Here is a 16530-nt window from a genome sequence, read left to right as displayed (position 1 = left end):
AAGGATCTGAATGATTGCCTCACTTGGACAGAATCATCCTCAGGAAGAAAACGCCATTCTGAAAAAACTCATAAATATTCAAAGCAAGATATTTTTTGTGTTAAAAAATACTTAACTATTTCTCAACCTTGTATTCACAAGGTTGCACCAGCTTGTAGACATCAGCTCATATACAGATGTCTAACACGATTGGCTAATGCAGAGTTCAAATTACATGGGGCTCTACGGGACGGGTTAAGCCAAAAAACTGACATTTTATCGAATAGAGTAAGAATATTACTTTTTCTGAAAAAAAAGGGGGGATTTCTGCGTTTAACTTATACCCTTGGCATCTAAGAGCAGCAGTTGTTGCTCATCAGCGTGTGTGTGTGGAGGAAGTATTCCTGCAGAGTACAGTGCTCCGACTCAGACCAGTGCTACACAAGTGCAGGTCATTTGTTTAGCTTTAGTTTTAGTAGGATGAGCCTAACTTCATAGAGATGGTTGCTATAGTAGGCTGATGGTGCAAAATGGCTCCAGGGCGGCGGTGGTAGTAGCTTACTACAGGTGCTGGCCAGTAAATTAGAATATCATCAAAAGGTTGAAAATATTTCAGTAATTCCATTCAAAACGTGAAACTTGTACATTATATTCATGCAATGCACACAGACCAATGTATTTCCGATGTTTATTACGTTTAATTTTGATATTTATAGGTGACAACCAATGAAAACATCAAATCTGGTATCTCAGAAAATTAGAATATTCTAAAGGCCAATGAAAAAATGTTTGTTTCTCTAATGTTGGCCAACTGAAAAGAATGAACATGAAAAGAATGTGCATGTATAGCACTCAATACTTAGTCGGGGCTCCTTTTGCCTCAATAACTGCAGTAATGCGGCGTGGCATGGACTCGATCAGTCTGTGGCACTGCTCAGGTGTTATGAGAGCCCAGGTTGCTCTGATAGTCGTCTTCAGCTCCTCTGCATTGTTGGGTCTAGCGTATTGCATCCTCCGCTTCACAATACCCCATAGATTTTCTATGGGGTTAAGGTCAGGCGAGTTTGCTGGCCAATCAAGGACAGGGATACCATGGTCCTTGAACCAGGTGCTGGTGGTTTTGGCACTGTGTGCAGGTGCCAAGTCCTGTTGAAAGGTGAAGTCTGCATCCCCATAAAGTTGGTCAGCAGCAGGAAGCATGAAGTGCTCTAAAACTTCCTGGTAGACGGCTGCATTGACCCTGGACCTCAGGAAACAGAGTGGGCCAACACCGGCAGATGACATGGCACCCCACACCATCACTGACGGTGGAAACTTTACACTGGACCTCATGCAACGTGGATTCTGTGCTTCTCCGCTCTTCCTCCAGACTCTGGGTCCTTGATTTCCAAAGGAAATGCAGAACTTGCTTTCATCAGAAAACATAACTTTGGACCACTCAGCATCAGTCCAGTCCTTTTTGTCCTTGGCCCAGGCGAGACGCTTCTTGCGCTGTTTCATGTTCAAGAGTGGCTTGACACACGGAATGCGACACCTGAATCCCATGTCTTTCATGAGTCTCCTCGTGGTGGTTCTTGAAGCGCTGACTCCAGCTGCAGTCCACTCTTTGTGGATCTCCCCCACATTTTTGAATGGGTTTGTCGTCACAATTCTCTGCAGGGTGCGGTTATCCCTAGAGCTTGTACACTTTTTTCTACCACATTTTTTCCGTCCCTTCGCCTGTCTGTTAATGTGCTTGGACACAGAGCTCTGCGAACAGCCAGCTTCTTTAGCAATCACCTTTTGTGTCTTGCCCTCCTTGTGCAAGGTGTCAATGATTGTCTTTTGGACAGCTGTTAAGTCAGAAGTCTTCCCCATGATTGTGGTGCCTTCAAAACAAGACTGAGGGACCTTTTAAAGGCCTTTGCAGGTGTTTTGAGTAAATCAGCTGATTAGAGTGGCAGCAGGTGTCTTCTATATTCAGCCTTTTCAGAATATTCTAATTTTTTGAGATACCAAATTTGGAGTTTTCATTAGTTGTCACTTATATCAAATTTAAATGTAATGAACATTGGAAATACATTGGTCTGTGTGCATTGCATGAATATAATGTACAAGTTTCACGTTTTGAATGGAATTACTGAAATATTTTCAACCTTTTGATGATATTCTAATTTACTGGCCAGCACCTGTATGTCTCTGGCTGTGTGTGTTCAGAATGTAAAGCACTTTGAGTGCCTATAGCGCTATATAGATCCAGTCTATTAAGGGGCCTGCCCATACATGGGCAGATGATTTTGGGGTGTTTACACCAACACCACCCCAGTATCATGAATTTATCTTCGTCAAGACGTTGACAACTGTTTAACTTTTTCAGATTAATGTTTATTTTCTTTTATTATTATTATTATTTTATTTTTGCAGAGATCTGCTTTCATCCCTAAAAACACAAGGTCTTCATTGAGACGTTGACTTCTGAATGTTTTCATTAAGCTCATGTTTTTTTTGCAGAGATCTGGTTTCATTTGTTTAAAAAAAACTGAGGTTTTCGTCAAGTTGTTGACTAATGTTGGTGTATTTATTTAACAATGGAAGAGGATTAGGGCCACTGAAAAGAAACATGTTTCTCACTTTATTCTCAGAATCATTAAAGTTAGAATTCTGAGAAAAATGTCAAAATTATGAGATTAAAGTCAGCATTCTCTTTATTTATTTTTTCTTTTCAGTGGCCATAATCATCTTCGTAGTTTTGTGTTCAGTTCGTCAAATCTAAGTAAATTATTTTGTTCTGTTTCTTTTGTATTGTTTTACTTTTGTAAAGTGAACAGGTAGGGTTAAATAAGACTATTCTTCTTCCCACTCCGTTTTCAAACCAATCAATGACTGTATGATGCTTGAATTATCATGTAAGTGATAAATTACTGCCTCCACCACTAAAACTGACCCCTAACCAAACCGGTTGTAAATCACTTTTATCACCGCTAGATGGCAGCCCTCGACAACCAAAATCAACGACTCCACCCTTCTAGTTACGTCACATCATTTGCGGAAGTAAACAGTCTTTCTTAGGACGTAAACTTTTTTCATTTTTTAATATATTTAATCGTTAAAACAGCAGGTTTTTAATCGAGTGCGTGTTTATTAACGTGGTGACGCAGATGTCCGCCTCTCCACCGGAAGATTTAGTCAAACACTGGGAAAGGTAGGAATACTTCTGATTAAAACATCTTTGGTAGCCTAACTAGACCAAATTCTTGCTTTGCAAAGTTTAAATAATATATGTATGTAGTCTGGCTTGCCAGGCTACACCTTTGAGGCTTCTACTCATAAACTATTAACAGGTGTTGTTGCGGTTAGATGAATCTGGTTTAATATTTCGGATTTGGATATGTAAGGATTATTTTGGGATCTTTATTCAAAGCAGGTATATTTTATTTTATTTTTAGAAACAAAAGCCATTTTTTCCTGATGCATAGATTAGATGATGTTAAAAGGTAACTCTTAAATAAATAACGATTAATTTTTGATCTATTGGAGAGATGAAATAATAACTTCTTGTATCATACACATAAACGTCAATGGCGGTGCAGTTGGTAGAACTGATGATTCGCAACAAGCAGTTGTAGGTTCAAATCCCAGCTGCAGTCTTTTTGTGGAGTTAGGATGTTGTCCCGTTGTTTATGTGGGGTTTCTCCAGTTTCCTCCCACAAGACAAAAGTAGGCATGTTGGTGACTCTAAGCAGTCCGTAGGTGTGTGTGTGTGTGTGTGTGTGTGAGTGTGAGAGAGAGAGAATGGTTGAGTGTCACTGTCATGGACTGGTGAAGCATTTAGTACAAATTATGTCCTTGGAAAAATATTATTCAAATTATGATTATTTTGAAAGTTTATATCGATGATATATGACCTCAGATGAACCTGTTATTTTTCCAGGGTTGCTGGATTTATGTTCTTGTCCATTTTCAGCCCTTTCCATGTCATTGCTTCTACTCTTGTACTGATGCAGCGAGCAGGAGCGTCTCAGACAGCAGGTGGTGGAGGATGACACCGAGGACTGGCAAAGGAGGCCAGACTTCTTGGGCCTGCAGCGGGTCGGCGGCGTAGATCTCTCATTCATCAAAGGGGATGAAGTGAACGCTTGCGCCCAGCTCGTGGTGCTGAGTTACCCTGATCTGGAGGTGAGCTGACCCCGACTCACCTGTTAACCTCACTGAGCTGAAATATATTGACTACTAGTGGTGGCATTAGGAACAGCAACAGAAAGCAGAGGCTCTTTAAAGGGGCATTATGGAAGTTTGACAGCCAAAACATGTATAGAAATAATAAATGTCTTCTTCATACATTCTCCTGCAATGCCCTGGTCCTGTAGAATGAGCCCTGGCATTTTTACTGTGATTGCGTTTTTCTGTAAAATCACAGAAAAAGAGAGATGCTCGGGTCGAGCAGGCTGCTTCATGCGCATTCACGCTCAGGCATAGCCCGTAGCATTTGCTATCCGTGGCTTTAGCAGCAGAGAGAGAGGCAGTACAACTTTGTCGCTGTTCCTAACGCCTAGTGACAAAGCTAGCTACGTCTGAGGACCCTTAGCTACTTTCTTCTAGATATTTCCTGCAAATTAGCAACAAAATAGCCATTTTCGCTCCGAACCGTTCTTTGGACGTTTTTTTCAGCTGTCATCAAGGATATAAATGTCACTGGTGCTATAGATCACCTAGTAAGGTGTCGGATTTTCGTGCAGAAGACCTGGGTTCGATTCTGGATGTGAACATGGTTTATTTAGAGTTTCTTTTTTACATTAATGGTATATTTTTTTACAGTAAGATGCCCAAATTTTTATTTGAGACTCGCCGAACGGCATTGAATTCACAGATAAAAAAGATGTGGGTTCAACTTTCATTTTGGAACAAATTTTCAAGCAAGGGAAGGGAATGATCTGAGCATGCAGGACGACTGACCCATCTTAAACCTTTGTCGGCTGTGCTGAAGAGAAAGGTACAGAACCAAATTATTTAATTAATTAGCTGTGCATTCTTCTGTCCTCTGGGACACACACACACACACACACACACACACACACACACACACACACACACACACACACACACACACACACACACACACACACACACACACACACACACACACACACACACACACACACACACACACACACGGGACTGTCGCAGCTGTTATTTTCGTTAAGGAGTGTGCACGTACAGCATGCGTGCCTCATGCAGGAGCCTACTATTGAAGCTGCCGTTACGCTTTTGGCCTGAGGGGGCAATCACGAGCATAAAATTTCAAAACTCCGTGAAGTCCCATGAACTCAAAGCAGATAAGCCATTAATAAAAACAGGTAGCACTAAATGGTGAAATTCAAATCTCTGAGTATTTGCTTGGCCTTTTTAGGACTTTATAAAAACTGTAGCTATATTGACTAAAGGCTGCAGTCAACCTTTTTAAAGCCTTCTTATCTAAAATGTTTTGAGCAGCACCCCCTTGAGCTTTCATCATTTTGTTGGCCTCCAGCCGATTGAAAAGTTTTATCTTTGATTTCATCAATCAGGCTTCTGATTTCAAGCATCCAAATGGCAAAACCTGTAAAATATTTGTAGAATTTTTACCAAAACAGGGAAAGAGAACACCTATTACCATTTCTTTCCTTAAAGTCTGTGCCTCGTCCTGTTTTTGTTCAATGTAAATTGTGTAGCGTTATGGATTTATGCTCTTTTATGAAAGAGAAACCATGCTACGTATTAATTCGGAATATTAATTTTAATAAATCAATCACCAAATTTTATATTGTTCAGAAGACTCAAAGGTTGTTTTCATCCATAAACTGCCGATAATATCTGAGTGTCTGTGTTTCAGTTCAATGAGGAAACCAGTTTGACGTTTAAAAGTTTTAATTCTTCAAATTAAACTAATGATTTTGAAATTGACAAACAGGAAATACAATCAACATTAGTAACTTTGTGGGACAATCTTTTAACAGTTTATATGCTGTTCTTGCTCAAATAGACCTTCTGGTGAATTTATGAAGATTGAGAATGTTGTGATTGTGAGAGTGATATGAGATGAGATGTATGCGTGAGTGCATCTGATTTTGCTTCAGGAAGAAACAGGTGTCTGAGTGAAAAGTGATGGTTTGAATAAACTTAGGTTTAGTGGAAAAGATGCATCAAAACGCTAAACACCGTGTTCTGTCTCACCGAATTCTTTTGGACCCTCTTTCGGATCCGGGGCGTCACCTTAGGATGTTTCATCCAGGACACCTTGGCTGGCAGAGAAGACAAAGATGCGCTGCGACCCGGTCCAGAGTTGTCCTCGGTACACGTTGATGGTAAAGCGTTTTGTCGACGCGCTTTCTTAAGTTAATTCACTCAGAAATCAAAAGACTCGGTAGTGAGTCTGCGTTAGAAGTTGCGATTCAGCTATTCTGCCTGGCGTGGCAGAAACAGCGTGAAAGGGGGGAAGAACGAGCCAACAGGCTCTGCCCCCCCTTTGGTTTTCAGGTCTGTTCTCTCTCGTTGTCCAACACGAACTGAATCATAAGACTGAAAACTTACCAAAAACCTTTCTCTTCTCAAAGCAAACGTGCGTCATCAAATGTGTCTGGAGTTTACTGTGAGCAGGTGTGTGTGGATGTGTGTGAATGTTTGTGCTTGAGTGTGTGTGAAGGTCAGTAACAAACATTCTCAACATTATTTAAGAATGGATTCATTAAACCATTATAATTACCCCAAAGCTAAATAGTCATTCATTTGATTAATCACATTTATAATGAGCAAAATGATAATGGTTACTTTAACATTAAAATCAAGAAAAAGAAGTTTAAACTTTATGTTTTGACTTGGTCTGGGTACAACTCATGTAAACACATCTTCTGGTAGACTGCAGGTGGTTGATGTTATGGTTTCCTCCCAGACTCGCTGGCGTTCAGGTCTTAATCTGTGGGTGAAAGTTCTCAGCGACCCAGCTTTGACACAGCTGAGTCCAACACCCCCATTGTGACAGAAAACCCATATTTCCTCACGTTACAATTGATTTCTATACTTTGAATTAGGACACACAAGCTGTAAACGGTATTTTCTTGGCAGATCTGTTTTTTGTAGTTTAAACAAACCAGTTTTTAATGAAACAGGTAATTGATAAAACATGTCCACACGTCTTTATTTAGTTGTGAATGTAAATTTTCTGGATCAGCTGGGAGATCTTGTTTGTTATAAACCTTGTGTGTGTGTGTGTCACTGTGTGTTAAGTTATTCCTACACTCTGATAAATAAAGATTGATTTTTGTTTCTTGTCTGTCCTTGAAGCTTCTGTATGAGGACAGTCAGATGGTGGCCCTTACGGCTCCCTACATCGCCGGCTTCCTGGCCTTCAGGGAAACCCCGTTCCTGTTGGAGGCGCTGCAGCGACTGAAGTTGACCCGACCTGAACTCATGCCTCAGGTCTGAGTCCAGAAACACAAACACATTTTTATTATCTGGCCTCTCCTAACTGTTATTTATTATGTATTAGAAGAAGGTGAGCTGTATTTCAGACATGCTGTGTTTTATTTACCTGACAGTAAATAACAGATGTGAGACTCACGAGAGGACACGGGGGACATATATTTACTTTAATGCTGCCTAGATGGACAATACAGCGGTGTTTTCAGTTTATGTCTGAAGGACTTTGCTGTATACAGGGGTGGTTCAGGGATAGGGAGGGTCCAGGGTGGGCCAGTGCCACCCGGACAGCAAACCTGGGACCCCCCCCCCCCCCCCCCCATTATGAGGGCAGAGCGTAAGCATGTGTGTGAATTTATTTAACTGAAATTGAAAAGAGATGCTGAGATGAATATTTTCATGTTGTTATTTCGATAACAAATGTCAAAGTTGCTAAATTGTTATATTTTGAAACTTATTGAAAAGCTATTGTATGAAAAACAATTGTGACTATTTCCAGCTGCTATTTTACATCGTTTTATTATTTATTATTAATTTACAGTAAATTTTGAAATATTTAAAGGTACAACATGTCAGAATTTTACAGTGAAATAATTCAAATTCAAATCAAAGATACTTTATTAATCCCAGAGGGAAATTAGAGTTTCAGTACACACAATTCTGAGATCAGACATACATACATAGACACATGACAAGAATTGGTGACTGTGGTCATTCGCAACCCGAGTCGCGCTACCTTAATAGAGATCAGAGGGGTTTACATGAGGATTGAGTCAGGTGGAGGAAAAAAGGCACTTCAGAGTTACCCTCCACAGGGAGGGCAGCTTTGCTATGCAAAAAACACCTCAGACAGAAATGCAACAGACATCAGACATTACACAACAAGTGTCCACTAGGTGAGGAGGTAGGGTTGAGGACTCTCCAAACATCAGTGCTTGCACCACGATAAGCAGCGCCCATCACCTCCGTTTGGACAGGGGGGAGGTCGTTGGGTTTAGAGAGCACAGTGACTCCTGGAAAGATTCAGTGGCCTTCACCGGTTGCAGTCCCACCCAGGCTGGGATAGGGAGACAGAGTTGCCATGGCGACGGCAGCATTCCACATTTCTTCTGAGGAGGAGTTATCGCTTCAGCCTCACAGGCTCAAGGGCACCAGATTCGGATAAGAACTTGTTTTGGGGCCAGACAGTGATAATTTCCTCTCTGTCTTAAAGGGGCATTATGGAAGTTTGACAGTCAAAACATGTATAGAAACACACACACACACACACACACACACACACACACACACACACACACACACACACACACACACACACACACACACACACACACACAAGGGACTGTCTCAGCTGTTATTTTCATCAAGGAGTGTGCACGTACAGCATGCGCGCCTCGTGCACGAGTCTACTATTGAAGCTGCCGTTACGCTTTTGGCCTGAGGGGGCAATCGCGAGCATAAAAATTCAAAACTCCGTAAAGTCCCTTTGAAGTTCTGTTGGTCCTCAACCCCTCTCAATCCAATAATGGTGTAGTCGATCAATCCCAGTCCGTGTTGATCTGTCAACTTTCTCCTTGATCGAATCCACCTTCTGTGCCAGAGTCTGAATCTCAGCCAAAGTTCCAAGCTTACGACTCATCTCGACAGTTATATGAGTCTGTGCATTCACAGCACGGTGTAATCCATCCCTGAGCTCCGGGATTGAGCCAATATTCCTCGACAGCTCATTAATTTTCCGGTAAGCTAGATAACCACCCAGGCCAAAAAGCAGTAAACCTGACACCAACACAATGAATATCCAGACGTCTTCAGAATCCTCTACAGACAGTTGGGAGAGGCAGATCAAGTTCCACTGTTTCCAGGAGTCCATGATATGCCCAACTGGATCTGTCCCAGAGGGGCAACCGGGAGCTCCTTCTCCCATTCTCATCGCTGAAAAAATTTTGTCAATCGCGTTGAGAGACCAACTGACCAGGTCCATTTTTAATCATTTCCAGTTTCCAGAAAAAATGCAGAAGCGCCGTACACCCAAAGACAGACAAAGAGCCTTGGGATAAGATAGGGAGGAACAAACAGACAAACAGACAAAACAGTCTGGCTCAATCATGTTCAAATGAAAGTTATACTGAAACAGATTTCCTTCTCAGCCGGCCATTGGGGTTATTATTTTTTCTCCTTTCAGAAAAGCTAAAGAGGGACTTAGTAATCATTTAAAATCTGTGAACCCATGAGGTTGCTGAGTCTGCACAGAGCTAACACTTTTCAAAACTGAACTACAAAAGATGGATAAAAGAAGTGCCTACCAAACACTACCAGAATGGGGACGACCCAGCTCTTCAGAGAGCATCTTCTAAACTAGGACTCTCCCTGCACCCGTACCCCACTCTACTGTCCACTCCTTGTTCACTTCCCTTTATGATTCATTATGCTGCCTCACTGCCACCTAAGATTGACTGATTAGAGTTTGTTATTAGCCTCAAGGGCAACCTACTGGCTTCATTATCACTTGTAAGTCGTTTTGGACAAAAGCGTCACGTAAATATGTAACGTCATAAAATGGCCTGATTTTGAGACCCACAGGTCAAATCCACAGCCAGGTCAACTTACCCTGGCTGTGACACAACCTACAATATTTTGCTCACAGGAGACTGAAAGCCTGAAGCTCTGGCAGAGATAATGAAAGATAAATAATAACTTTCTTTCCCAAGGTTCCTCACAGAACTCTTTTATCTAAGTCTCCTTGCTCACAGAAGAAAAGAAGAGAAGATTTTTAAAATTAAATATGAACTGCTAAAAATTACAAGCTAGATCATGATCATTAAATAAACCTTTGCTATTGCTACTTATTATAATTATAAATGATTAAATGTTTCATTAATCTGTGCTCAATGATTGTTTTAGTATGTTTACTTAATAAAGTCACAAAATCTGCACTCACACAAAGACGGAGTAATGTTAAGTTAACGCATGACACATAGTTAACCTTTTGCCCAGATTCATAGTCTTCATAGAGGGTGTGTTTCTGAGATTCTTGGTAACATCTCTCAAACTTGTCAGCCCCTGATTGGCTGGCCAAATCATAATATTGATATCTTAAAACTAGATGGCTTTGAGTAATTAGTCAGTTAAAGAGCAAGCTTCAGACCGGCCATCTTAGCCAACCTCTTCAACCAGCAAAGATTTTGACACGATGTCAAAACTTTAAAAACCCTTTTCGCACCTGCGAAGCTGATGATGGTTTCCTGCAGAACAAAGCTGATATTGCAAAACTCCTTCAGAGCTATTTTTTAAGACACAACCAGTTTCATCAGTCATTGTGACCCGGAGACATCTCAGGACCGACCTGGTCGCACTAAGGTTTCTCTACCCATCTCGTGTGTGAGGTCATCACTCCTCCTGACATCTCGGATCCAGACGGGGGTCTCCAGAACGGGTGAGGTAGACACTTCAGACAGATTGCGTCTCGATGCTTTTAATAAGAAACATCTTAGCTTATTTGCAAACCAAATTCTTTAAAATCCAGGACTCAGCTCTCTGAGATACGGAGATTCTGATTACATTATATTACACATAAGTTCCAGACACCATCCTTTAGTTCACATCCACTCACAGTAAATAGTAGTTTAAACAGTTTGTCAAGTCTTAATTGTTTGTAAAATAAATTCTTAATTTTTAAAACCTGACTGTTTCCTGAATCAAAGCGAAGTGTGTACAATTCCCTAATGAATAAAAAATCCTAGAATCTTCTGACTAAAACAAACAAAGACCAGGCAAGGTGATATTCTATATTTAAATAGAGTATTACAGCTTATTGGTCTCAAGTAGAGTTAAAATATACATACTGAGATAAGTATCCAGTTTATCTAACACTACAAATACATAAACATAACATTGAGCTAACAATGCTAACGGGGAATTAGAGAGAGAATAGTCAACTCTAAAAATATCTCAAACTGCTTTTTCAATTTCCAACAACTCAATATCACAGCGAAATGTGTCTATAACGTGAATAATGAGTCAACGGTGGCATTTTACTTCCTTTAATGAGTTGTTCAGAACTATAACAGCAAGACAGCAAACTTCTCTAATGCTGGAGGCATACTACCGTAATAAATGTAGTAAGTGCTCCCTAATGTGAAATACCTAAGAATGTTAACACTAGATATAACGTTGTATTCATCTACTTATCAACGTACTGTGTATAACTCGTTTTAACAGCCAATAAACTCACGGAATGGTGGTGAGAAAGTCACCTTTTGTTTGGAAAAATGTTCTGCAGTATCCAAATTTGACTACAGGATGTCATTCGTTCTTCATTCATGCATGTTACACCTTTAATGGCAATGTTTGTAAAGTTAAAGTTGTCTTACAAGTGTGCCTCTCTTAACAGTGCACTCACCCCCTTCCAAAGTAAGTCTTGAACCTCCCCTAGCAGAACATATTAACCAGAATCATAAAGATGCTTCTCCGTAGACTGAGTGGGCACGGCTGGTTGTAACACATACTAATGCAAAGTAGTTTGCACATTTTATAATTTTATCACAAGAACAACATTATTATAAATACAAAATGTAACTAAAACATTTTTCTGTTCCAGCAAACTTATGCACTATGCTTCTGTTAAAAAAAATCAGCGTTTGGACTTCTTCTGTGTTCGCAAATCAGTTTGTGTGTCATGACGTTGCTCAGAGTCTCATGCACAAATAAATCGCCCATCTTCATTTATGGGACTGACGATTGGCGGCGTGAAAAATGATACAAATCGCCCAACCCTAATATCTGCCTAACTCACTTAAGGCAAAGCTGGGAAGTTTAATACAAAATATTAAATTCAGTAACGGCACTTCAGCTGAACAACGTTATGGATAAAAGACTTTTAGATGATTTCTAAGATTTGAAAAGTTTCTGTGTCCTTACAGACCCAATGCTGGAAAAGGTGCAAGGATAACTGACATTTATTAAATCGAATAATCATGTTTCACTTCAGGCTTAATTATGGGACAGAGCGCCACTATTCTCCCTCTCACTGTGTCACCTCTTAATCATCCTCACTCACCCACTCACTTCTGTTTGTCACAGCCCTCGCCTCCCCTGCTTCCTCCCACTTCGTCTCTCCATCACAGTAGACACACACACACACACACACACACACACACACACAGACACACACACATTCTTGTATTTGCATCCATGTTAGGACTTTGTATTGACTTCCATTCATTTTAGTGAGTCCACTATGCCTAACCCTTACCCTGACCCTTACCCTAACCAGTGTATTCCTAAAATCATCTGTAACAAAAACTCAATTCACATCTTATCTGTAAGCCTCACCCCTAATGAGTACTCAGTATTAGGACCGGGTTTGGGTCCTAGCAAGGACCATCAGTCGTAAGAAGGTTAGTAAATATCCCAAATCCAGTCTTCACAAGTGTGCAAATACAAGCACAAACACACACACACACACACACACACACACACACACACACACACACACACACACACACACACACACACACACACGCACGCACACTGCTCTCTTTTCCAGCAGCCTTCCATGTGAATTTTCCACATGATTCCCTGCAGAAGCACGACTGTGGCATCACCTCTGAACTCAGGAATTCATGGGTGTGTTGGAGTGTGTAAATATCAGAAGGACACGCTCCATCTCACATGCTAACATCTCTGACTGTGGTGACAGTGGAGGCACCAAAGGTCCTGAATTATAAATGAACAGAAAAAAAAAACAATTGTGGACTTGGACAGTGGCTGAGAGCTGCTTTGTGCTTTAGTTTGATATAACTGATCTGTTTTATTAAAGACAGACGAGTTTCTGTTTACAGTTTGGGTTGTTTTTCCTCTTAACAGGTCGTGTTTGTAGACGGGAACGGTCTCTTCCACTACAGAGGTGTGTGTGCCCAAACAACATCTGTAATCATTTTCAATTATTTTTAACAATTTAAAGGGTTCAAATATGAAAAGTAACATGCATAACTGCCACCAGAGGGCAGTAGACATCCATGAGATTGGATACAGCAGGTTTTGAGGGAAGGTACAAATCTTGATACTGGAGGCATCTTAAGGGGAAAACGAACCAATAATTACCCTTTCATATCCGTCTTTCTTAGCAGTTTTTCTAGGTATGTAAAACATTCTTACATTTATGACTCAAAATTTAAAAAACTGAACAAAATGAGGAAGATGCCGATTTAATTCAAACTGACCTGGATCTAAGAGCAGACGTGTTGTGTTAGCTCTAAGGACTTGATCAGAGTCTAATGCAAAGAAAATTCTCACCCACATTGACCATATAAAACCACAACAAAATGTTCACTTTGGCCAAATAAAGTCGATTTGACCTTCGATAGCTCATCACATCTTTATTCCTCCTTTATTTTTACTATTCTTCCTCCCACAGTGAGTCTCTTTGTTGTCAGATAATCTTTGCTGCATAAAACCTGCTGTGTCCTGTTGTGTGGTAATCTGATGGAGTTTTTTTTAATCGTGTGGTAGAAACTGACTGTCTCTGTTGCAGAGTTTGGCCTGGCGTGTCATCTGGGCGTGCTGTCTGGGATTCCCAGTGTGGGCGTGGCCAAGAACTTGCTGCAGGTGCAGGGTGTGTATAAGAATGAAGAGCATCAATCACAGGTGAGAACATCAATTTACTTGCATAACAAAACTGAATAATCTGAATATTTTATTTTTCGTATTTGTGTGAAAGAGACAGAAACCACAAATCTATTAGTGACTTAGTGTGAAATCAAACATAAGGATTCTAATAATAATCACCACAAAGTTTTCAGCCTCATGTTTTCTGAATAATATTATAAGGAGTGATCTGATGCAGCTCCTCTTTACCATGAAAAATAAACCAATATCACAAACCAGATTTTCACTGCATTTGTGAAAACGACTTCAGGAGAATGAATGAAATCCAGCTAGAACTAAAACTGTCCCTTAAAGCTGATCCAGCTGCAGGGTGGGATAGGCAGATATGAGTTTACCTGCATCACCATGAGGAGAAGACCTCTGGCAGACAGCCTGGTCAGATGAGAAGCAAAGAAGAAGCCCCTTCTCTCCAAGAAAACTCTCAGGGACAGGCTGACATCCCGCTAAAGGTCGTGGGATTAGATTGCTGAATACAGGGGGTAAAGTCATGATCTTTGATGAATCCCTTTAATGAGTGTTGGATTTTCTGGAGAAGAGAAATTCTGTGTCCCTCCAACAGATAAACATCATGAGACCATTCATTCCTCTAAGACTTACAGTTAAGCCTCAGAACAGAATGGTACCAATATGTCCTCCAAGAGGAACTCCACTCAGCCATCAATAAACAACAGGAAATTCCACCAGCCAGAACCTCATTGAGAAGTTGTGGTCAGTTCTCAAGAGGCAGCTGCACCAACATAGACCCACAAAATGCTGACAAACTCCAAGTATTGATGACGGGCTGTTCTCTGATCTAAGCCAAAATTTGATTGATGTTGACTCTTTGTATCAATGTGATGTGATTCTAATAATTTTACTTCAATGACCAAAGAAACATCTAAAAACCTTTAAAAACACTTATTTCTTTAAAACGTTGTTCATGGTTGTAGGTCCGAAGAAGAATGCACTTGATAGAACTTCTTTACTAACCCTGTTCAGACCAACAGGCTTTTTTAATTTATTTATTTTTCTACCGTGTCCTGTCTGGCTGTGAAGCAAACAGAATTAATGTCTGAATGCTGGTGACAAGCCTTACAGATTTACTCTTAGGTGGAGCATCAAAGCTTCTGCTTTTAATGTCACGCCTGATACTTAAAACTTTATTGTTATTGTTTTTTGAATGCTTTGTAATTCCGACCAGACACGGAGACAGAGGTGAAAGAGAAAGGAAGAGACACAAGATGGGAGGGGAGGGGGGGAGGGGGGTTCCCACAAAAACAAAAACAAACAATCAATGTTGAACAAGAGTCTGCTGCTAGACCTGCAGAAGGAGAGAGAAAAAAAGAAAAGGGACATACAATACAACAGGAGCAAACTATCACTGCGTCAACCTGATGGGGAAATATAAAATCACCATTGTTTTACTGAACAATCACAATAATAAATCACAGTGCATTAAGTGCCAACCACAGCCTAAAGACATGTGTTGAACATGCCCAAGTCCATACTTATGAGAGCACCATGTGAGCACCTGTGTGTGTACACGCGCGTGTTTTTGTAAGGTTTCTCTATAAAAGCGTCCAAAAGAGAGTGTGAGGGGCCACAGATCTGCCCCCCAAAGATGCGTAGGAGATGGATGGAGCTCAAAGTCTCAGAGATTCAGGAGCTGCCCCAGAGCCCAGGGACCCCAGGGAGACTGCTACCAGAAAAGCACCCGCCCCCCTCGAGAGGCACAGAGGATCGCCCCGGGGGCCACAACCAGCAGCCGGCAGAGTCCCGGGGGATATCGGCGGCAAGCCCACAGGCCCGCCCGCAGCCTCCCACCCCCAAGCCAGCTGAGCCCGGAACCCAGCGACCCGGGACCCAGGGGGTGACCAGCCACGCCAGGGACCCAACAGAGCCCAGGGACCCAGATCCCACCAGGCAGCTACTGGGATTGATCAGGCAGAAGCTAAAATTCTTAAACCCCCTGACCCGGTAGCCGCGAACACTCAGGCAGACCAAGGCACCACACCCCACACCAAGTGTGACAGGGGGAGGGGGGCAAAGATGTATTGACCCTTTGCACGTGACGTCACGCCACTCGTGAGACCACCGCCTTCGCCATGATGGATGGCAAAAAGACCGTTTACACCCGTAGAAACTCCAGTGAAGCTAGTAAAAACAAGCCAGTTTGTAGCCTTTTATTGCTTTTATTTAATTGATTTGACAGTAAAATGGCTTTAGCTTGCTGCGTGGCTGGCTGAACTAACAGACAAGGACGTAAACTCAACTCGTTTTGTTTTTTTAATAACTTTGATGGAGACTGAGGACGGAGATGAACTGCAGCAATCAATCAAGCGGACTAGCAGCCCTCAGATTTGCAGCGAGCATGTTTTTGCCGGGTAAGATTAACATTCATTTATTTCACGAGGAAAACAGGGACAGGGATAAATGTGATGTGTTTATACTAGTTATTGATAATCCTGATGGATG

At 41.3% G+C, this 16530-nt stretch overlaps 1 protein-coding gene across 5 annotated transcripts in view; it reads left to right on the top strand.

Annotated features, from left to right (window-relative positions):
- The first annotated feature begins 2884 nt into the window (after positions 1 to 2884).
- LOC107397182 (endonuclease V) overlaps positions 2885 to 16530 on the top strand; it is a 70062-nt gene continuing 56416 nt past the window's right edge. For all 5 annotated transcript variants that reach the window (XM_015977102.3, XM_054737971.2, XM_054737970.2 and 2 more), the window contains exons 1-5: positions 2885 to 3160; positions 3963 to 4134; positions 7276 to 7410; positions 13276 to 13315; positions 13943 to 14055. In XM_015977102.3, the coding sequence (XP_015832588.3) occupies positions 3117 to 3160; positions 3963 to 4134; positions 7276 to 7410; positions 13276 to 13315; positions 13943 to 14055 (504 nt within the window). In that variant the 5' untranslated portion in view covers positions 2885 to 3116. The remainder of the gene's footprint in view (positions 3161 to 3962; positions 4135 to 7275; positions 7411 to 13275; positions 13316 to 13942; positions 14056 to 16530) is intronic.

This window comes from Nothobranchius furzeri, chromosome 4 (genome assembly GCF_043380555.1).
Source record: "Nothobranchius furzeri strain GRZ-AD chromosome 4, NfurGRZ-RIMD1, whole genome shotgun sequence".
In the NCBI taxonomy this organism is placed as follows: domain Eukaryota; kingdom Metazoa; phylum Chordata; class Actinopteri; order Cyprinodontiformes; family Nothobranchiidae; genus Nothobranchius; species Nothobranchius furzeri.
Note: the sequence above shows the minus strand (reverse complement) of the source record. Positions and strands in the feature narration are given on the sequence as shown.